The 23790-nt window shown below is 39.0% G+C and overlaps 1 protein-coding gene across 1 annotated transcript in view; it reads right to left on the minus strand.

Moving 5' to 3' along the window:
* Positions 1 to 23790, minus strand: part of EVC2 (EvC ciliary complex subunit 2) — an 80244-nt gene that overhangs the window by 32513 nt on the left and 23941 nt on the right. Inside the window, exons 8-14 of the mRNA XM_049794863.1 lie at positions 21654 to 21788; positions 19238 to 19389; positions 12179 to 12293; positions 11330 to 11352; positions 8146 to 8470; positions 4918 to 5157; positions 2611 to 2786 (exon numbers count right to left, since the gene is read on the minus strand). Of these exons, the coding sequence (XP_049650820.1) occupies positions 2611 to 2786; positions 4918 to 5157; positions 8146 to 8470; positions 11330 to 11352; positions 12179 to 12293; positions 19238 to 19389; positions 21654 to 21788 (1166 nt within the window). The remainder of the gene's footprint in view (positions 1 to 2610; positions 2787 to 4917; positions 5158 to 8145; positions 8471 to 11329; positions 11353 to 12178; positions 12294 to 19237; positions 19390 to 21653; positions 21789 to 23790) is intronic.

Here is a 23790-nt window from a genome sequence, read left to right on the forward strand (position 1 = left end):
TAAATAGACACTATTCAGAAGAGTAAGAGACCAATAAGAGATGTTTTGCTTTGAACTTTTATGTCAAAGATTATCAATTGCCTACTTTAAAAACACAGTTCACAAGAAATGCTTGAGGCCTTATAAAAACTAAAATTTGGGGAGAAATTTATAAAGGGACTCAAGTTGTTCATACCTAGAGAGTCAGCAGAACTGGATTCAGTTTTTAAGAGGCCAAAGAAGGAAGAAAACTTCTTATGAACAAGCAGATACTGGCAAAAGAACAATGCAACATATTACAGCTGCTGTAGTTCAAAAACATGAAGAATCTCGTGCCTCTGGGGATTGCCAGAACAACCCAGGATAAATACTGCTTCAAGAATCACCCTCCTGTCCATTTAGTCTTTAAAGGAAAACACAAAAAGCCTAGCTAGACACCCCTGAAATCTATTATTACGGGTTATATTTTAAACGTTGCTTTCCTGCCTTTTGGCACTGCAGTCCATGGACTTGATTTCCAAAGGCACTGAGTACCCATAGCCAGTCCTGACAAATGGAACATTTTATTTAAATACTATCTTTAGAAAGCCCAGCTTGAAAACTGGTTGCTCTGTTTCATTTAAAATGTTCACAACACTTCCTAGAATTGGTTTGGTTTTATTTTGCTTTTTATAACCTTTGTTTCTGACCACATAAGAAGATTTTTCATGTTAATTTGAAATTGCCTTGCTAGCTGATAAATTTTAAACATCCTATTAAGCTCCATTTTTAAAAGACGTCTCCCCTCATCATTTATCTGCTGGTTTATGTATCCCTGAATCTGTTTATCTGTGGTATATCTAGTCTACATATTTTCTCAGTTTCCCTTCTCCATACAAACCGTTCTGCATTTTAAAATTCCATTTATAACAGAAAGTTTAGGGCACGCTATTAAAGCTGGACACAATAGATTACGACAGACCTGCGTCTATATTTAGACAAGCAGATTCAATGCTAAAGTGAAAAATAAGAGGATATTATGGATGCAATTTAAAGTACCAGCCATTCAGACCAGAATTCTCTTGCTGCTCAAATTTTAATGTTCCAATTTGTAAATATCCCCCAAATCACTTTATAATTAGAAACTGAAATACAAGCCTCCCTAGCATGGATTATGATTTCCTCAAGGTTTATACTAGGATATTTCAACTTGCCTGTAGGGAAAAAAAGACTACCGAATAATCTGAAATACTACATTCTGGAGCTTTATAAATTCAACAGCTAAAGAATGAATAACAACATAACAGTTTGGCCAACATTTGCCTGAAAGGAATTCCTGCCACAGCAGGTGTGGGAAGTTACAGGAAAATAACTATTTCTTGTCCCAGAAAGCGAGATGGGATTGCTTCTCTACAATGCTGTCTCCAAGTAAGGACACGTTTCCTTTGTCCGCAGAGTATTACGACCACTGCATACTTTGAGAATTTTAATAGGGTACTGCTAGAAAAATTAATTTTTCATCTAGGTAATGATGCTTGTTGGTTTCAGAAGTTTTTGGGGTTTTGGGGGCTTTTTTTGGTACATTTTTGGGATGAGATCCACAGTCTTGGACTACTAACACTACACATTTCCTCTCTGTTTTGTAGTTGATCTGTTTCATGACTGTTAGGTGCAATAACAGGTAATAAAAAGTGAGTGGAACCTATTTTTCCAGCTTGAGAAACCACAGCGACTGCGTGGTGCTTAGTTGCTGGCTGGGGTTAAACCACAACAATGACTCTGGTTCTCACTGAAGTCAGAATTACAAACAGGTACTGTACATGTTCCCAGCAATTACCCTCTGTGTTGTACAGAGTGGACACAGACAACAAAGCCTCACTCTTGTGGTTTCACCCCAGCCAGCAACTAAGCATCATGCAGCTGCTCACTCGTTCCCTGCCACCCAGTGAGATGGGGGAGAGAATCAGGAAAAAAAGTGAAACTCGTGGGTTGAGATAAAGACAGTTTAACAGAACAGAATGAAAGAAAATACTACTGATAATAATAAAATGACAATAATAATAAAAGAATTGGAATATAGAAAACAAGTGATGCACAGTGCAGTTGCTCACCACTCAACGACTGATACCCAGTTAGTTCCCAAGCAGCGATCCCCCCAGGCCAACTCCCCCCAGTTTATATACTGGGCATGATGACACATGGTATGGAATACCCCTTTGGCCAGTTTGGGTCAGCTGTCCTGGCTGTGTCTCCTCCCAACTTCTTGTGCCCCTCCAGCCTTCTTGCTGGCTGGGCATGAGAAGCTGAAAAATCCTTGACTTAGTCTAAACACTACTTAGGAACAACTGAAACAGTCAGTGTGTTATCAACATTATTGTCATACTGAATCCAAGGCATAACACTGTATCAGTTACTAGAAAGAAAATTAACTCTAACCCAGCCAAAACCAGGACACTCACCTTAGTGTCTGCTGGGATATTAAGTAACAAAGTCATCAGTTACAAAATATTTTCTTAGAATTAACTTAAAAGATAACATTTTTGTGCACCTTTCCTGCTAGGCAACACAGACAAAAAGACTTTTGAAGACTATTCTATTGTCTTTGAGATAATGTAGTCAAATGGCTGCCAGCAAAACAATTGAGATATTTACCTTTCCATCTTATTAATGAGACTTGATATCTGGGCTGCTGCTGCATTTATAAGAGCACAGGCTTGAGAATCCCTTAACTGTGTCTTACTTATAAGATACTCTCTGTAAGCAAATCTTCTATTCAGATGATATTTCTTGCTAGCTTGCAAAAAATCCATTAGCTCTTCAATGTCTCCCTACAGGAAAGAATGTGAACAAATATACTTAATTAGATGTAATGTTAATTTCAGCTAACACCTGTGGGTATCAGACCAGATTTTTTCATTAACAGGTTAAAGTTAAAAAGCTCTTACAAGTGAAAGACAATTAGCTTCTATCAACTTAACTCAAATGTTCACATCAAATTATTACTGTTATTTCAACAAAACAAAACAAATGATGTGCTGAGCTTTAGGCCTGAATACCTCAATATTTTTTGTGTGTACTCTCCCAAATAGTTAGCGCACCTCCCTAGAGCCCTGAGTTAACAGGTCATTTGATCATGTACCCATGATGAAATACACATGCAACCCTACCAGTGTTTGTAGAACTGTTCCTGCTTAAAGCTATACACAGGCTGAAAGTTCTTCTTCAATTGGGAGCTGAAAACAGCATGTGTTCAGTAACAGCAGTAAGTGGCATCATGCCCTTCTTTCTTTTTTATTTTTTCCTTTCTTTTTTCTTTACAATGTATTGTATGATTAAATGGATAAAGGGTAACATTTTCAAATTGACTTCAAAGCCAAGGATAAGTCTTCCACGTGTGTCCAGTACAGCGTGGGGAAAGCCAAGCCCGCTGCACACAGGCTGGCTTAGAAGTTCCTGCTTCCAGCAGTGGGGAACAGGAGGGGTTTAGGTACCTACGAATGGGTCTGGTAGAGATCAGAGGCAGGTGCACAGTGGTCTATAGCAGACATTTTGCTAGCATCAGATAGCCAAGACAAGGTCTAATACTTAGGTGACCCATGTCTGAGCAGCCAAAACATTGTCAAAACTTCTTTCACTTGCTCTATCTTCTGCTAGCTGCTCAACTGCCTTTTGCACAAGTGCTTGCTGCATCTATATCTGACAGTGGCCCATGGCTGGCTTTTCTGTCGTGAGATCTGACAGTGCATCTGGTTTTAGGAGTGGGCCTTCCATGTTTTGACACCTACTTTCCAGATGCTGCTTTTTAACCTCCAGACCTTCAACCTCTAGGACCACAACAATCATATTCTTCTTCAAGAAGCAGCCAGAAGAACATTTCCCAGAATTTTTGGAATCTAGAACACTAACTTTCAACACAAATAGAGTAAAAAAAAACCCTTGAGGAAACAACTCAAGCTATTCTGTTGCAAGAGTCTTAAAATGTAACTGAAACCAAAACTGAAGTCCTGAACATAGTCTTCATCAGCATCCCCAACTGCGTAAGCTAGAGATATTCAACCTCTCAAAGTACAAAACCATAGCACTTCAGACATACCACAATTTCAGTAGTCTACATATTTGGACTGGGGGGATCAGAACATCTTCTCAAGTATAGGAAAGCATGTGTTGCCTAGGGGGTTTTGAAAATGCCTATACAGACAGGCCTCCAAACGTACTTACCATTCATCAGACAGCATCTGATTCTGTTTCAGAAAATGCCATTCATAAAATAGATTTAGGTACCTAAGTGTTCTCTTAGTTGCCTAAGTCCCTTTATTTGGGCTGAAATTACTTTTGAAAATGGCACTCTGGCATTTCTGTACTATGCTGAGGGCCCCATTAACACCAGCGAGGGTAGACCTGGAACGAGAAGTTTGCTGCACAAGCACAAATCTGCTCTTGGAACATCCTGTAGGGGCAGGCTTAGGGGCAGACCTGCACCAACAGAGCTTTCAGGAGCTAAGCAGAGCCCCAAGTTATGCAGATATATCAATATATTCACTGCAAAACTGGGGATTTATATTACACAATTTCCCACTGCATGGTGTAGACATGTTTTCAAACTTCTTTCTTCTGCATGATACAGGTAAGCTACTAGTCTTATTTTCCCTGAGCAGTAAAGACAAGCTTTCAGCACTTGGGTGCTTTGGAAATATTACACATGAAAACAAAAGTCAGCAGTCAGCACATAAAGCTATGGCAAATATATCTAACTCAGTATTGTAGAAAAAAGCTGTGCATATGCACCAATACACAGTTGTGTATATGTCTAGATGTACATAATGATTGCATTATACTTTTTTAAATTCCTGCTAAGAAAATGTTATAAAAGTGATAACATTTATCCTGAAACATTTCTCAAGAGTCACTGTGGATTTGTATTCTGTCATTAGGTTAGGAATGGAGTTATCATCCTATTACCTGTATTTTAGAGTAACCTTCCACTAATGTTTTAGCTGCTTCCAACTTCAGTTCTCCCTTGAAAGTAGCATTTGTTATCTGTGTAAAAAAGATATTATGGAGCTCCTTTCTCTGGGTAACAGCCAGCTGTCTATAAGCCTTTGCAAAATACTCCTCCTGCTTTACCAGAAGGAACCTCTTCAGGCGGTCCTGCTCCAGTCTGTGAAGTCTATCCAGAAGACTTTTGTATTCTACAGCAGGCTGCAGAGAAGAAAGAAATAAATAAATCTGAAGTGATTTTCGGTATTCAACATCTTTTAAAGTATCAGTGCTACTAGCTCATACATGTATTACGCATACTCTGATTACTCTCATTTCAGGTTTGAATGAAGGCTAATGCTAAATCAGTGCACACTTTCCATGGTTTTCACCTGTTTGGAATGACAGGGCTTGTACAGCTGTCAATCTCTAATCCAGATAACACTTCCAAGGCATAAAGTCTTTTTAGAATTTAGAAGCATTATTTAAGATAAATTATACAAAACAGCATGAAATTCAACACAAAAACTATACATGAAATCAATTTCTTAGGTTTCATCAATCCTGAAATCCTATTAAAATTTAATAGACTCATATAAGTCAGAACAATGAAATAACAATAAGCATACATTTTAAAAACAATATAAATTAGAAAACACTATTCTACTACAAATCTCTAAAAGTCTGTATTATTGGTGACCCACTTTATCGATTGGTTTCTACAAATTAATCCAAGAGCATCATTTTAGAGTTACAACAATGGAGTAGAATTAAATGGCAATTAATTTAAAAGCTTCTTTGTAAGAAATACTTTCTCATAGCTCTCCAGTTAAGACTTGCATATTCATAGCTTTAATCTCAGATGGCATAAACTCCTTAGAGAATCAAAACATACATGTCCAACAGAGCAAAGAATGCTTCTTACGCCAGCAAAGCTACCTAACAGTAGTTATGTTGACCTTGTCCTAAATTTCATACTATTTATCTGGGGAGAACTGTCCTCTGAACCTCACCCCTCATTCCCAAGTGACACGCTGCAGACAGCTAACAATCAAAAAGGCAGGGAATATACATTCTGTGTTTTGGCTGAGAAGGGGAGAAGGTTATTGCTCCACCTGTTTTTCACTGCCGCCTCTTGTATGTTAGTACACCTGCTGCCAGGAGCACAAATGTGGGCCAACCCTAGAGCTCCGGTATGTCCTTTTGGACCAGGTTCCATGGCAAGTACAAAAACAGGTCCTTTCACAAACAGCGAAGCGAACAGCAAGGCGTTAGTATATGATAAATGGGTCAGGACAAGTATTGGACTGGCCTTAATTCTTTGTTTGATTCCCACCATTCAGGATTTCCAATATAAACCAGATTGAACCAATACCAATGTATTTTGTGCAAAGAAAAGCTGCTTTGCTGAAAGCATATTTAGTGTGAGTTCGCATACTGAGTTTCAGTCAGGCCCCTCTTTCTGCAAAGGTAGGATTTATCCCAGTGAGGTCTATCTAAGTGGTAACGACATCTAGTCTAGGCTCCTTCTATAACCAACAGAAGGAAAAAGACTTCTGCAGAGTACAATTCACCTGATCCTTAAAAAGATGTTCACAAGTATCCCTTCCTTGCGGTCTCCTTTGACTTTCTAGCACCTCTAGTTCAGAGTGTTCATATCCTACAGATATCTGAAAGCTCCCTTGAGTCACAATTTAAAATTCACCTGGAAACATCAAAGAAATTCAACTGGCTCACTAGCTTTGTGCCATCCATTTTCTCCACACAACAGCCTGATAAACCTAAGTTCTTCCTGAGAGCCTCAACATACTGTAGTACCTTTGATGGGTCATGCTCAGCAAAAAACTTCTTTTGTTGAAACTGCAAATATGAATTGTCATAAAATTCCTTAACAATTATAGGTATACGATATACAAATAAAAATGCTCTCTTTAAAAAACAAAACAAAACAAAAACAAAACAGAAGGCCAAAAACTTAAGTATTGTCTAAAAAGACAACATACACAAGTAAGTAATATACTGGTCTAAGTGATTATACTTATAACATAACTTATTTTGTCTCTATAATCGAACAGACAGCTGGAAAATCATCAGCATCACATTCAATACCCATGTACCCATTTGTGCTCCAGAAGAAAAACCCCACTTGTAAGTAACGAACTGCACTATTCATTCCCACCAAGTCATCCTCTTAATGGGAGTTACATTAGACAAGCATGAATCAATAACTTGGGTATTTTAGCATTTTAAGCTTACAGAGGTGAAATACTCAAAACTTAACAGACTCCTCTCCAGACACATAAAGTAAAAAAAAAAAAAACGAAAAAAAGAAAAGGGGGGGGGGGGGCAGGGGGACTCAGTTTTATTGTAAACACTCAATATACTTGAAAAAAGACATGGAAGACTGCAGCATAATCTTGTACATGGGATGTTGGACTGGTGTTCAACATGTTGAACATGTTGATGTTGGACTGGGCTCTATTTCCAGCTAGTGACTACCTATGAAATCCTGGGTAATGATACTTACCCCCTTGCACAGAGATCTTTCAATGAAAGTGACACACATAAGCACTAAACTTTTACTTAAAAAAAGACTCTAAACTTGTAAAGCATCATACTCTGCATTAAATTATTTATCTCACTATTATCCACAGGCTATTTTGAAGAGAAGTCGACTCCCTGCTCTGCCTAAAATACAGATTGTTCCACTTGCCTTCACTGAGTTTAGAGGAACTCAGCCTTTGGTTGCATTTATATTCTCATTTTCTTCAAAATAAGAATATCAATATTGGAGGCTTTTTACCTAGATTGTAAGGTTTATGATGCAGAGTTTGCTCTGCTCTGAATGTGCAAAATACTCTACACAGTGTCTGACTGGAGTTCTTAGGAACTGCTGCAGTGAAATATAGTAAATAAAAATACACCACTTCGCAAGGTATTAAGTGAATATAAAAAAAAATCTGACAACCTTTTGTTTCCATGTGTGACAGAATCTCTTGAGATAAGTTCATTTTCTGGTGAAGTAAAACCCAGTTTCTTAATAACAACTACCCTAATTACAACATCTGAATTTTTTAATACACATATAAATTGTACAGCTTTTCTCTTTACTATTCTAAGAGGACAACTCGGCCATTCTAGTCTAAAAGAGAAACCATCTATATAAAACCACATATCATGCAAAATATCTTGATTTTATACCAGATTTACCTTTTCATTCATTTTCTTCATTAATTCCTCAGCCTCTTCATTTGAAGCTCTTGCTTTTTGGCATTGAGCCTCCATTTTCTTCCTAGTTTCCAGATTACACTCAGCTGTTAAAGCCACCATCTTCCTTTCATACTCCTCTTGAATCTCCTTCTCCATTGCAAGAAACTGCTTTTTGAAAATTGAATTCATCCTCTTCTCCACATGAGGAAAGAGGCTGTGACTTAAGACCATGTTCTTCATCATCATAGCAATCACTTCTTTACATATCTGCGTTCGATATGCCTCCAGATCAGCATCTGCCCGCGTCAGGCTGGCAACCTCCAAGCTGTAGAAAGGTCATCAGGACTGTTTGAAATTGCAGATTATAGGAAATTTCTATCAGAAAACAAGGATATCTAGATTCATTCAATACTGGGTAACCAAATGGCAGTCAGAGAAGTGCAGGAATATCACAGCGTATGAGTTTACTAAACATGATAGTAATCGTTCATTAAAAAGCAGGGTGAGTCAAATTCTACTACAGCAACTTCAATGAAGTATGTCCATTCTTGCATTTCCATTTCAGACAGAAAAAGGAAAAGCTTTTCTTTAAAATCCCAAACATTCCCTAAGCTTAAAAGCAAACAAAACCCTCCCACAAAAAAACCCAAAACCAACCACCTTTGTTGGGAAGCAGATGAAGTGAGTATCAGAATAGACTATAAATTTCACTGACTTTGTAAAATAGTTCTAAACTCACTGACCCATCTACATTGATACATCACTGCTTTGTGTTCTGTGCTGGTGTATTCCCTTCTCTGCAGGGAAGAGGGGACAGTGTTCCGATTACGTACCGATACAAGTAAATTAAAATAGCCATTATCTCTTTCTCATGAGCGTTAATAGAGTTCTAGAAAAGGGATTAAAACCAGAGGGAAATACCAGGTTTTTTACAAAATGCAATAAATACAATGATGCATGTGAATACATTCTCATTTATCTTTAATTAAATTTGAATTATAATTATTCTCATTTCATATACTATGTAACTGTAATTCTATAGCTTTGCCTATTCTGCACTAAACTCAGGATTGGAAAATTAGGTGGGTTTTGCCCCTGCATGTCAATTTACATGAACACACAGCACTGTATGTTTCTGTGTGTGGATTAAGTATATATTAATTTCTTTGTGACCTACAAAATACACTTTTAAGAGCTTAAATCCATTCTTTTTTCAGTTAGGCTAAATTATTGGCTTGATCTGTTCCATACTCAAATCTTAGAATAAATTTCAAACCCATAGCAAAGATCTTTGCAAGATTTGCAAGACAGCAGAATGATACTAATTCGGAATGGTATATATCAATGCATGCAAATCTATAAACACTTCACCTTTTTGTCAAACTTTCCTTATGTAAGCAAATAAAGTTTAACTAAAAGTAAACCAGTGGTATATTATTATCACTGCCCCTCTGTTAAACACAAGAGATGCATTTTCCCCATTTAGAAATCAATGGGATAGAATTAAGTTGTTTTCTAACAATGACTCAAATACCTGAAGTATTTAGGGGACATTAGCTTAAGCTATGATAAGCTATCACAAAGAGGCAGAGAGATTTTTCTGTTGCAGTCTCTCAAAACCCCAGGAATGCACTGGCAATGGTCATGGTCTTTGCAATCTGCTGCAGAGCTGGCTGGTTGCAGCTGCAAAACCTCCTCCATTTCCCCCCTCTTCCTCCCATACAGGAGCAGGAATCACTGCTGTGCAGGGCCAGATCCCTGCGATCGAAACATTGTGTGCCTGAAATGTTCTTCACGGTAATTTGAAGATTCTGGAAGAGCTAGTATTTTCTGTAATGTCCCCATGACAACACAACAATCCAGCTCCCCTGTGCTGTGTACAGACGGACACTTGGAGGATAGCACCTGCAGGTACACAGCCTTCTTGGGTGGCGTTCAGCTACATTCATGGTCAAGCCCCCCAGGGCGCCGATCTGCTCCCTCTGCCTGGGGAGAGTCCTTCTCCCCCCAAGGACAGCCCCCGTGGGGCAGCCACAAAGGATGGGTGACGGCAGGATCAGGGGAACAGGATGCTGAAGCAGCACAGCAAGCACTTCAAATGGGCAGCGCAGGTGCACGTTTGCTGACATAGCCAGCTGTTTACTTATGACAACTCAAAAAAAAAAAAAAAAAGTGTTTCAGTTAAGTGCAAATGCACTTAAATAAAAACAAGGATCCAGAAAATACGAGCTTTATGCTATAACATTTCCCTAGTGACTATCAGGCAGTGGTAGGAGGCTCCCCTTCATAGATTCACCAATTCATTATTAGCCTGTAAAATCCAAGCCACCAAATTTATTTTTCTGTTTTAATTCCTGCTTCAAGTCCAGTAGCTCTGATTTAATTGAAGTGAATCGGTCTTTTGTGAGAAACATCTCACCTTGGTTTTCAAGCATCCCCTAACAGAGAACTAAACAACATTTTAATTAATTGTTCCACTTGATAATTCCTTTAAGACCTAAAAATGGTCACCTTATCCTCAGTTTGAATTTGATTAGTTTCAACATCCAACTCTCTTTGTTTGCTGGAATAACAAGTTCCTTTGTCATTATTTTTCTGTTCTTCATGCCTGCACTGATAGATGATGGTCACAGCACCTACTAACCCTTTCTTACTGAGGTGTGAAACACTGAATTCCTTGTCTCTCTCCCTGGAAGGCAACACTTCACAGCTCCACCAGTCGGTACATAGCTCATAACACAACATTTGTTTCTCATCACAGATGCAGGATTTTTTTTCAGCATTCTTTGAAAAAAGATTAAGCCATTCCTCACCCAACTCTTTACTTGTTACTTTTCCAGCCTTCCTCAGCAGGGATCCCAACAATGAAAGCCAAAACCAAACACCATCAGACCATTTCTTATTGTTACCTTTCCCACAATCTTCCCACAGCATTTCTTCCTATTTACTGCAAGTCACTACAGAGTAGATCTGATTTCAATTTGAGCAAGATTCCCATGCTCCATCTTGCCCACAAAGAGAACTAGGGTACCCAATTAACTCCACTCCTCAAGATCATGATGCCAAATGCAGAAGAAGCAACAGGTGTACTTCACCTGACACTCCTGTGTCAGTCAGCGAGTGATGAGGCTGTTAAGATCTCAGGCTGTTAAGATCTCAGGGGTATTTAATCTGAAACTATCACCCTCCATTTTCCTGACAGCACATCTGTGAAGCAGGCAAAGAAACAGAAGAGCATGTGAACTGTTCCACCAGTCCAAAGGTAATAGCATGGAGAAAAAGTAATTACAAGCCACAGCCCTTCCAGGTCACATCCTGGAAGACAACAGCCACACCATTACCTTTTTTCAGTGGCAGCTGAAGAAAGGTTGCATTTGTAAAAATTTTAAATCTACCTTCCATGTGATGTGCTCTTCTTCTCGTCTGCCTCCTCCACCCAGCAGCCAGTGGGAGTGAGACAAGCTCATCACATGTACCAGAAACCTGACTTCAAGCTCTTACTCCAAATGAGAGGTTGAAGGCAGCCTTAATAAGCTGCATCAATATCGTCTTGATTGCACACCAACAGTCAGTACAGGACAGGAATCCCGTACATATAATAGACCAAATGCTTTCAGACACAAGTCCATCAGAAGAACAATGTTTACAATCATCCAGATTAAATATGCAATGTTTTGTGACACCCAGAAAAAAAAAATCCTAACCTGACACTGTGCCTCCTGGAACCAAGGTAGATTTAGTAAGTTGCTTTAAATGCTCTGCACTCTGCTTGTTACAGCAATTCATGTTTAAAAGGTCTCGCACCTCTTCCTGACCATATTCAGCACAATAGAAACATGAAAGCCAATGAAGTACAGGTAGCAGATGGCAACCTATTGATGTAAAAGATCAAAGCTTCTGTTGGACAAAGCATGCAGAGAAAGGATGAGGACAGTACAGAAGGCAGGTGGCACAAAAGTGTGGGGGGAGGAAAGCTGAACAGACATGTAGAAAATAAAACTGTAAACAGCAAGCGTAAAGATTTTTCACTCACTTGAAGAGGAAGAGGATTTAAAGATCTGTCAGAGAAGATCTGGGAGAGAAGAATCCTAGACGCCAAACATACAGAAGCAGAGAGAGTACCTGAGCATCTGATGTCCTCCACACACCTAATAAAAGAATAGAGGAAAGCAGCTAGGGTCAGGAAAGAAATAACTATAGTTAATTTTAAAAAAACAAAACCACAGCACACCACACCACAAAAAGGAAACCTCTCATTAACTATAAAATAATTGTGTCTTTAAGTCGTCTTATTCAAATTAGAGGCCCGCAGAGGGAATTTTTGAACAGGAGAATTAATAGCTGCTGACTTTAACAGTCCTAAAATGAACTAATGGCTTTCTGACACATTTTTTAAATTAATTCAGAGTTCCCAAAGATAAGAAACTACTGTGACACAACTTTCTGAAGTCTAAAGGGGAGAGAAACATCAAGCAAACTCCCCTTCGGTGACCTTTTCTCACCAAAACAGAAAACCCCATCATTTTCAGAAGACTCATCTCTCACCTGCAAATGGTAGCCAATTAGTAGCATACGTATTACAACAGCAACCAGAGGAGACTGGAGTCCTGTGGTAGCAGTTTCTGCAAAAGCATCCCTTTGTGATACACAACACTCCCGAAAAGCATGTAATTTAGAATCATAGAATCATTTAGGTTGGAAAAGACCTTCAAGATCATTTGAGTCCAACCATCATTGGGCCATTTGTGGACGGTTTGTCTCCACTGTCCTGGATGCCCCGCTGCAGCCGTGGAGCACCACGGCACAGCAGCTGCACCAACTCCTGCTGGAGAGAGGAACGCAGCCGGGGAAGGACAGACAGACACATGACCAGCCCCAGCCCGGTGGCACCCGCTGCTAGCGCCTGAGCCACAGCAGCATGTCTCCTGCGCCCACAGGCACAGTGCCAACGGGACAGCTCCAGTGACGAAGGGAAAAGGAGAACAAAAAAGTATTATGGTCCGTGTTGCCTTGTCACACTTCAGAGAAGTGAAGATGGGAGAGAGGGTCAGATGGGGAGAGTCACACAGACGGAAAACAGTACCTGCAGTGCTGGCTTTAGTAACAGTAAGCAAAGAAAGCCAATTCAAGTATAATGGGCATCAAAGGTCTTCAGCTGCAGATGTGGTCTGTCTCCTAAATCATCCATTTATTGAGGGGTTACTAATACAGTATCCGCAAGTTAGACCGTGTTTTGGTTTAGTTTTTTGGGTTTTTTTTGTCGTTGTTGGGTTTTCAGGGTTTTTTTTAAACTACCCTGTCAATGTGGACCCTGTGTGCAGTACCGTAGCTTCCTCCCTTCAGCATCTTGCTCCTTTTTTCCCTCCTCTGTTTCCCATGCTCTCCAGCTGGGTCGTCACAACAGAGACTTCAAACGCTTTGGGGCAGGGATTTACACAGGCTGCAGCACAACAAGGCACAAACCTTTGCAGGAGACCAAAACTGTACTAAAGTAGAAGCAGCGGTAATGGCATGAGGTCTGAAAGGCCACCAACAGCTACCAAACCCAAATTCTTCAGACCCCCTGTGCCGCAGTGGAGCACGTTGCCTTTCTGTGGTCTCTGCCCGCTGCCAGGCTGGGCACAGCCCACCTGTGTTAGAGAAGGTCTGATGATGCTCTGTGCTACACCAGTAGCTGTACTGGCCTACAGCCAGCTCTGAACTGGGGGAGTTCATCCATCAGTCCTATGACACACAGCTAAGTGTAAACTTGGCACAGCTCAAATACAAGCCTACAGAGAATACAGGACGTCTCGTCAGTAAATAAAATTGCTAAGAAAGGTACGTGACGATTATCTAAGGATGCTTTCACATGGATGAATCACAGGTTAAGTTTAGCTTTCCAGAAAAAGCCAGAATGCTGACAAAACCAGAAATAGGATTCTCATGATATATAGCCCCCCCTCCCCCAAAAAATCCCCAAATTGAGATAGATGATAAATTGAGCTAAGAGACCAGTAGCTCTTCAGAAAAAAAATGATTCATGAAAACCTGCCAAAAGTCTCAGCACTAGATTTGGCAACAGTTTCACTATCAAATTCCTTTAACTATCTACAGCAATATAAAGAGAGCGAAGGTACTTCAATTCTTAAGTTAACATGTTTAAAAAACATTTGAACAATCCTTCATTTAAGAGACTGAAAACCTCTGCTTTGATTGCAGAAAGTACGAAAACTGATAAATCAGTGATTTTCAGCAAACCAATTAAAAAAATACAGCTACAATACAGCTACAATACAGCTGTTGCAACAGAGCTCAGAAAATGGTCTTTCACTGAAAAACTACTATGCAAAAACAGCGTAAAAAAGACTCCAGTCCTGCTTCCAGTGAAGTCATCATGCATTTTACCATTGATTTTAAACACACCAACTTCAGCCTGGATACTAACAAAAGCATAAACAAATGTTATGGCTACATGCATTATGCATCAATGCCTAAGGAAGTTCCAACTTTGCTGTTATCTACACAGATTTTCCTGATCTACTCAGACAGGGTGAGTATTCAGATGACAGAAATAGTAGGAGATATCAATCTTTCAAGATGATATGGAATAAAGCATTACTAACAGCACTACTCTCAAAAGCAGACTGTTTTCTGGACGAGATAAATTGTTCTGAGTGGACAGCAGAAATGACCCATATAATTCTGAACACGATTTCATCATAGTTAGCCAACATCAAAGAAAAGTGCCATTTTTTAGATTAAAAAAGATATGTGTTCATTCATTTCAAATTACTTGTTTTCTTCAGTTCCCCTGTCTTATGGACTCCTCTCACCTATTAAGCATTTCAGCTTCTCTGATGGAAAAAAATGTATAGTTTACACAGTTGTCAAGTTTATAACAGCATTCATAACACAAAACTACAGATGCAGGGTTTGGGGTTCATTCCATGGGTATTCACTGTATCCTACCTTTATATCCATGTGGTTATTATTTACTGTTGTATTCCTGCATTGTACACACTGCACAAAAACAGAGCAATGAACATGCTTCCCTTCAAAAATTCTATAATTTTCATTACACTTTTAAAAAGTTACGAAATACAGAAATTGAGCACCTCAATTTTTTTTTGTACTAACAATGTAATTATTTCTCACCATTTTCTATGTAGGAATATTCAAGTCTAGCTGCTATGACAATGTGATCTTTTAGTCTTACTTTCAATTTGAATTCAGGATTAAAAAAAAACCCAACACATTTGCTACATAGCAAATTAAATAGAGATATACAGCAAGAAATTTACATTTAGAAAGAAAAAGTGAACTTCTAATATGGTAGTAAATTGTTTTTGACTTTTCTGTCCAGGCTCTCTGGAGCCAGTTTGATCCTGTTCTCTAGTACATTGGCCTCAATGCCCTCTACCATAAGAAAAAACAAAATCAGCTGCAATGCATACATATTACTTAGTGATTTCCCAAAATAATTGGCAGTACGTATTGTGTATCAGCAAGCAAGTTCAAGTTCAGCTAGAGCTTTGACAAATTCAGGGAAGCATAGCTGTACAAAATGAAGATGAAAAAGAGAAAGTTGTACTAGTGGAAAGCCATTTAAAGAAATTAAGTTGCCTTTAACATATTTGTATCTTCTGAGACTATGAGCACAGTCAGACTTCATCAAATTGGACACAACCCCAAACTGCTCAGTTCTCTTCATATTCTGTTCTAGACATACAGAAAAAGAGACCCACAGTGCTTTGGAACATGATCTTCTAGTGCACACATCAAATATTCAAATCATATAGCTTCTTCTCATTAGTATTCATTGCCAATGGGCCAGTATTCAGGAATATACACAGTAAGGAACCTACTGAGAATAAAAGCTAAGCTATTTTGCTGCATAATGTACGTCAAGGATATGACTTATTAAGACAAAACTCACAAAATAAGTAACTAAGAAGCTTCCTTATGAAATATTAAAATTATGTTTTGTTCTCTAGCCAATCCTCCTGACAATGCAAACTGTCTACACTACAAAGACGCCCCTGTCCATAAATATTGAACACATGCTCCTAATGTATTTGCTAAACAATTTGGCACTATCGCTTCCTAAAAGACATTAACTATTAACACAGCTTTACGTCATAAAGAGCAGAAAAAAAAAATCCTGTGGGTCTTCCTTTTCTGAGTAATCTTCTCATTTGTGTCTGGACAAAAGAACAAAGCACCAGAATAATTCCAACCACGTTTACTATCACAGTACAATTTAAAAAGAATATATCAATTATGTTGGCAAGCTTGTATGTATACCATGTAGAGAAAATGACACATAGCTGCACCAATACATGCAGAAGGAATTATCAAACCAGCATACAAGCAGTATGTCGTTGGTTGGTTGAAAATGTCTGAAGTATCAAAAGCTCTCTACAAAAGCTCCTACACTTTTGCCTCCCCAAATAATAAAACCCAAGATTATGATGCTAAAGTTCATACTGGTATACATATGACATGAAAAAATTGCACTCAAAATACAAGCCCAGTTCTTAACCTCAGCATACTGCCACTCCTGTAAGACAATACAAACCTCATTCCTCAGCTCCTTACAGAACACCCAACTATTCTACTGGGTGACACTAAATGTAATAAAACAAAATGCAATATTGTTGAAAAACTGATTGTGACCATGATTAGTAAAATTACATTTCATTCAAGCACACAGAATCCATTCAAATTGACTGCAATTATCCATTAATAAATTACAAATGCACAATCCTTCTTTTTCCCATTACGTTTTGGAAATTACTATCCTTAAAGCAGGTAATTCAGTAAAGAGAATGATTACTCCATTCTGGTTTCAGCCTAGATCACTGTCATAGAAGCTCCTAAGGCAATAGTACAGTATTTTATCTTTGTCTTTGGAATCAGCTAAAAACCTGGATAATGTAAAAGAGTTTATGAAGAACAAGACTAAAATGAAACCTTTAAGGAATATAGATCGGAAATTAAAGGACTGCTTTGGCCCAACTCGCCAAATAAGGAATCAACTTTAAGAGATGAGGAAGCATCCCAAGCTAAATAATCATATAAAAGTGTTAACAATGAGAGATAAAACCAGTGGTGTATTATACCTACTGAAGAAAGCAGAAAGAATATTGCATGTGTCTAACATACGTGTTAAAGTAATGCTGTAGCCTTTTTTACCAACCAGCCTGAAAGATTGGGGTTCATCTCACTCACCTCCAGACCCCTACAGCTAAACTAATCAGCCCAGGCTCCAGGGTCAGTGGGCACAGCAGCCACATGACTTTTTTTTTGTAGGTCTACTTTAGGATGAGAATAATTGTACCCTAGAAGTGCCCTTTTTCACAACGGAGTGAAAAAGCGAACTCAGGGAAACTTGGTGTAGGAGTTCACACTGCAGAGATCCTCACTCAGACAGAAAAACTGCGCCACCATTAAGAGAGAAGAGGAACAGGTATGTAGTAAGTGAATACACATATTCAGTTAAGTGCCAATAAAAAGAGGGAAAGAATAGAAAAAACTACTGTTAAGTGCATCTGTGTGTCACCTCCTAACAGTAAATGAATCAGAAGGTCCAGTTTAAAACTACTACAAGAAATGAGAATTGGGATAATCTAAATAGGGATTAGCAAGCACCCATTGCTAACAATTAGAGGCTGATTTGAGCCCTTCACAGTAACATCTATCACCCTTTCAATCATCATTTGTAGCAGGAATCACTGTAACTCTGGATGCCTTTGTGGTCCATCTACCATCCTCATCCCGGAAGATGGAAAAGATTAACTCAGAAGGTGAAGAAGGTTAATGACTGCTAATGGGCACCTATTTTATTCACCCCAATGCTCTACCTCCTTAGAGGTAGCGAAAACAGAAACTGTGAGGAAAGAAGTGGAAACATGAGAGACATTTGTGCTAACTGCCTAAGAATATTAAAAAACTTAAAGCCTTTGGATACATACTTAAACTAAGAAATGAATCCTGTTTTATGGGTTTAGAAATAATCCAGTTATAAATATAAACCTATCCACAGGTTTACCAGAATATTTACCTTTCTAAACCATAATGCATCTGAAAATAGCCCAGCTTTTTTTTTTTTTAAACTAGATAGATATTCACTATCCCTGAAATAAATTAATACTAAAGCGAGTTAAAAAGAATTTGATCATGTTCTTCTTAATATCCACGGAATAATTTTCATGGTAAGTGTTCTCAAAGCCTCAGTTGCTATATAGTTATAAAAGAAAGGACCAATGTGCAAATTACAGAGATAAGTATCCCAATTATCAAGGAAATGTGGGAGATAATAATGCTGTTAGTTACCCTTTAAGAAAGAACAGTACTTCCATGGTCCTGTAACTTTTCCTTTTCGGCTTCTACAGATTTTATAGTTGTGTTATACTGCCTGTAACCTGACTTGCCAGGAGCTAACGGTAAGACTGAACAAACAAAACCTGCTCTGTCCTCACATCAGATCTTTTTATCAAATTCAGCTGAAGAACAGATGACCTTTAACAACGGCATATTTCTGTCAAACAGCCCTCACTGGCCTTTCAACATCATCAGGAGAGTTTCTTTGCTCTACCCAGTGGTCCCTCCAATTACAGCTACGTGATATCTTTCTGGCAGCACTATGAATTGTCACCCCTTACACTCTGATCCAGGTGTTTTCAAAATATGCTGCTAAACAGCAATGCTGGCACACAGCAGGGGCTCTCTTTTCTAGGAGAAAAGCCACCCTTTTGAAAGCAGAATGTATTCAGCATTAGTAGAATATACCCTTTCAACATTTCCTTGTACGCAGAAGTGTTTCCCTTTACTAAGTGAACCTCAGAGTGGCAAAACTGATGTTCATTTGGATTGGAAAACTTGCAGGCCTAAATGGAGCTGTGACTTCTATGGGTGAAACAATATGAAATACAATTTTCAGTTCCCAAAGATGACTACTTAATACAGTTCAAAAACCTAAGGTAGTGCAGTCATATGTGTAAACAGACACTGTGAAAAAAAAAATTAAAGGGCAGATACTCAAAACATATTCAAAGGTTCAGTTGATGATAAATGTAATAAATGTGATGTAATAGCAGTGAATTCTTACTCTTCTAAAGCCTGAAGCATGTTTCCAGATTCTTCAAAGGACAGAATATCGATGATTTGGTCGTTCATAATTGTATCTTCACTAAAGAAATCACCTGAATTAAACTGAGAATGCTCCAGCTTGTGATTTTGGCTGAGTTCATGCCGTATCTCCTAAAAAGAAAAAAACCACAAAACCATAGAATTATAGTGTGGCTTAGGTTGGAAGGGACCTTAAAGATCATGTAGTTCCAACCCCCCTGCCATGGGCAGGGACACCTTCCACTAGACCAGGTTGCTCAAAGCCCCATCCAACCTGGCCCTGAACACTTCCAGGGATGGGGCTTCCACAACTTCTCTGGGCAACCTCTTCCAGTGCCTCACCACCCTCACAGTGAAGAACTTCTTCCTTCCATCTAATCTGAATCTGCCCTCTTTCAGTTTAAAGCCATTACTCCTTGTCCTATCACTACATGCCCTTGTGAAAAGTCCCTCCGCAGCTTTCCTGTAGGCCCCCTTTAAGTACTGAAAGGCCACACTAAGGTCTCCCCGGAGCCTTCTCTTCTCCAGGCTGAACAACCCCAACTCTCTCAGCCTGTCTTCACAGGAGAGGTGCTCCAGCCCTCTGATCATCTTCGTGACCCTCCTCTGGGCTCGCTCCAACAGGCCCATGTCCTTCTTCTGCTGGGGGCCCCAGAGCTGAACGCAGTACTGCAGGTGGGGTCTCATGAGAGCACAGTAGAGGGGCAGAATCACCTCCCTTGCCCTGCTGGCCACACTTCTTTTGGTGCAGCCCAGGACACGGTTGGCTTTGTGGGCTGCAAGCACACATTGCTGGGTCATGTTGAGCTTCTCGTCAACCAACATGCCCAAGTCCTTCTCTGCAGAGCTGCTCTCAATCCACTCATTGCCCAGCCTGTATTTATGCTTGGGATTGCCCCGACCCATGTGCAGGACCTTGCACTTGGCCTTCTTGAACTAAGTAAGCCTCAGATTATACAAAAAAACTTATTCGAGTGAGCATCTGATCTAATTCTATTGCAGGTAACTCTGGGTGAGAATGTTCCTACTTATCATAAAACTGTACAGCTGGAAAGGGTATAAAGAGATAGTGCAATTCAGGTGTGTACCTGAAATCAAATATACTACTTTTTTTTCAGGCTGAACTCTTTGTATATAACTGATCTGGAATACAAATGAAGAAATGAATGGAGAAGACAGAAGACTCTACATCGACTTCAGTAGGCTTGTGAAAGCCTTCTAGGAAGTTATCTTCCACTATAAACTTTCTAGGCCAATTTTTTAAAAATTACCATGGTATACAAATTATATATGGCAAGATTACAGTATTACATGGTGAACAACATGAAAAACTAATCCTATGTATGACGGAAATTACTATACAAAAACCCCACTATAAATATCTGATGCTAGGACGAAACTGGCCCTTTTTTATGATTTTATCACAGCTTTTTCAGTAAAAAGAAACAAGGCACGCCCTTTTCATTTAAAAGGATTAATTTTTCAGACCTAAAAGAAATAAAAATTGTTGATGGAGTAATTTTCAACTGGAGAAAATAAGTCTGGAAGTGATTTGTGAGCTCCTCTGGTCAGTCCAGAGGGATGGGAGATCCACCACCATCTGAGCAGAAGAGGGATTCAAACCTCTGAGCACATGACTCTTAAAGGACTGCTCCAATCACTGTAATATTCTGACTGAGGTCTCTAGCTCCCTCCTATTGAAGTTGCTCCACTTTACATAAATACATAAATAATTAATAGAAGCAAGGGCTGGAACTTGGGCCAACTTCATGAATATTTATCAGAGTCTGTATTTTCTCTCTCCATCCCAGCATGTACTGAAATACTTTCTCCAAAATAGCACAACTTGGATAAAGAACACTGAAAATGCTCCATCCCCAAACCCAACTGTTTTGCTTAATCACTCAAGAGATTAAGACACATCCAAGGAACTAAGAGACCTAAATTCAAATCCCCATTCCTAATAATCAGAAATACAATTTGCACCCAAGTCTGCTGTGCTGTAGGTGAGTGGTCTACTCCCTGGGCAACTGCTTATAACCCACAGACATCCTGCCTCTCATTTTGAGGGATGAAGAGGAGAGGAGGAAGGGAGGAATTTGAAAAGAAACTGATAGCCAAAGGGTGATCTTCCTCCAGTCCAAAGCTAACATCCAGGTACTGACAGCAGTTCTTCTGATCAGATTATCATTCTTACACTCCCCTCTGAATCTGATTGTGCTAAAGTTTAGAGGCTGTAGAGGTTACCTTACCTGCGAATCCAATCCATCACTTGGTGGCTTTTTATTTATCTTCAAAAACTCTTTAGACAATCTGTATTAGTCAGGAAGTTATATCATCAGATATGATCAATGAAAAAATTTAAATAAAGTACTGTTACAGACAGTCTGACTCACCTGGTTTTTACTAAGGAAACTCCATTTTAGTATTTGGGTTCGGTAAACAATGAAAAAAACAGCACACGTCAATACAAGAGAAACAAAAAAAGCAATGAAGAACCCTGAAGCATGGATGGCATGGCTGTACAAAATCTGAAATTAAAAGACCATGTTATTAGAAGTACATTTTAAATATATAAAACATCAGACTCAAAGATTATAACTGTAAACAATCTAGTAAATTATTTTTAAATGGCTTCACACAACTTCAGGGTTTCTCAGCATTAAGTTATAATTACTACATTTTTATTAATATTTTCAAAAAAGTGTCTATTTTCCATAGGTTTTCAAGTCAGCATGGTTCATTATGTTAATCTAGTCCAAATTCCTGTCTAACTCCAAGCAACAGAACTCACATAGACTGAATTTTAGGTGCTGTGACTTTTGCGTGTCCTATACTTAGTAGCATCGTTTCCAGTGTTGCCAAACTCTCCTAAGTCTCATTGATATTGGTGGCATTTGATGTTGCTCAAAGGCTCTGAAAAATCAGTCTAATGTTGGTTACCTTTAATTAATGGCCATTTCTCGATTCAATAAAACTGAGTAATCGCCATAGGGAAATAGCACCAATATGAGTTCAGAATAAACATGTAACTGACAGTTGACAAAACCACCCAATTTGTGTGCACCCTTGTGGTTTCTGCATGAGCCAGAGTCAGAAAAGAATAGCAGGAGCACCGGAACCATGAGCCAGCTAACAACTTTGTAAGCCTTTCACTTTAGCTCTTAATTTAATCTTTAAATTGAATTTCATTAAAATTTAATTTTTACTTCATGCTCCATGTAGCAAAACTTAATTCAGTGTTTGTTTAGTTCTTTGAGATCTTTGGAGGAAAAACATAGCACAGCTATTAGTATAATGTTTCACTACAAACTGATCACTCTGTTGGGGCTAGAAAGTGTAAATAATTAACATCCTGCTTGCAATCTGGGCTTGGTCATCTCTTGGAGCAGAAACCTGAGAGCATTCCATGGAGTCAACAGTAATTCTGCATAGGAAGCGATAATCAAGCATGGTCCACAATTTGAAAAGGATTTATTCCAATTTAACAGCACAACTGTATCCTTTTACTGCCTAGTTTTTTTCTCTCTGATACATTTTTGTACACTGAAAATCTGTCATATCTCTAACTGAAAGGAACTGTATCACATCAGACTTTGTTGTTTTGAAGGCTCAGCTCCTACAAAAGAAATTAGACAAATGTGAATTAGCTTTGGCTGCTGGAGATGCTCAGCACTCATTGATTTCAACATCATTTCAGTGGAATTGGGTAATGATGTCAGTATCAAGGATATCATCAAGACGTTAATACAGGCTACTATTGGCACTTGCACAGTTCCAGGAAGAAGATCCAAGGTTTACTTGGATCGTACACGTACACAGTACCGTACATGTAGAAACAACAATTGCTCTGATAGATGTATGCTTGGTGGTTTTTTTTTGTTTTGTTTTTTTTTAATGCGCTTAGTCTAAAGTAAAGAAACCCTTGAAGCACTTTGACGTTCACTAAAATTTTTTGGGACTAAGTACATATGCGAGTAAACCAGCCATGTGCTGAATTCCTTCTAATACCGTTCAATATCTTTAAGTTCTAAACAGAAATGAGAAAGAAAAGAAAAAGAGGAGCAACACATTAATTTCATGGTTCCATGTGTAATTACCAACACATTGTCTGAATGTTTTTTCTTGATGTAGCTTCCTACTACTTTGGGCAATTGCTTCCATTACGCTCTCCTCTACCAGGGCTGGCCACTAAGGACACCCAACACAGCTACATCAGTGTCAGTACCAGCTCTCTCCTACTCTGACTCTGCACTGCCCCCAGCTCCTTGCCATGAGCTTAGTTAAAGCTGCATCTCTTTGCATGAAAATATCTCCATCTTTAAATTTATCTGAAAGATGATTATGTGAATATTAACTCCCTTCCATAACCCAGTGTTTACTCCCTTCACAGATCAAACGGGTTTCGCCCATACCACTTAAACAGTCACTGAGCCAACAAACATCTGCGTGTGACTTGGAAAAAATGCAATTTCTCTTAAGACAATCTGCTGTCCCCGGGTTCTCCAATTGCACTAGGTGGCCAAGAGGGAA

This window comes from Accipiter gentilis, chromosome 3 (assembly GCF_929443795.1).
Source record: "Accipiter gentilis chromosome 3, bAccGen1.1, whole genome shotgun sequence".
In the NCBI taxonomy this organism is placed as follows: Eukaryota; Metazoa; Chordata; class Aves; order Accipitriformes; family Accipitridae; genus Astur; species Astur gentilis.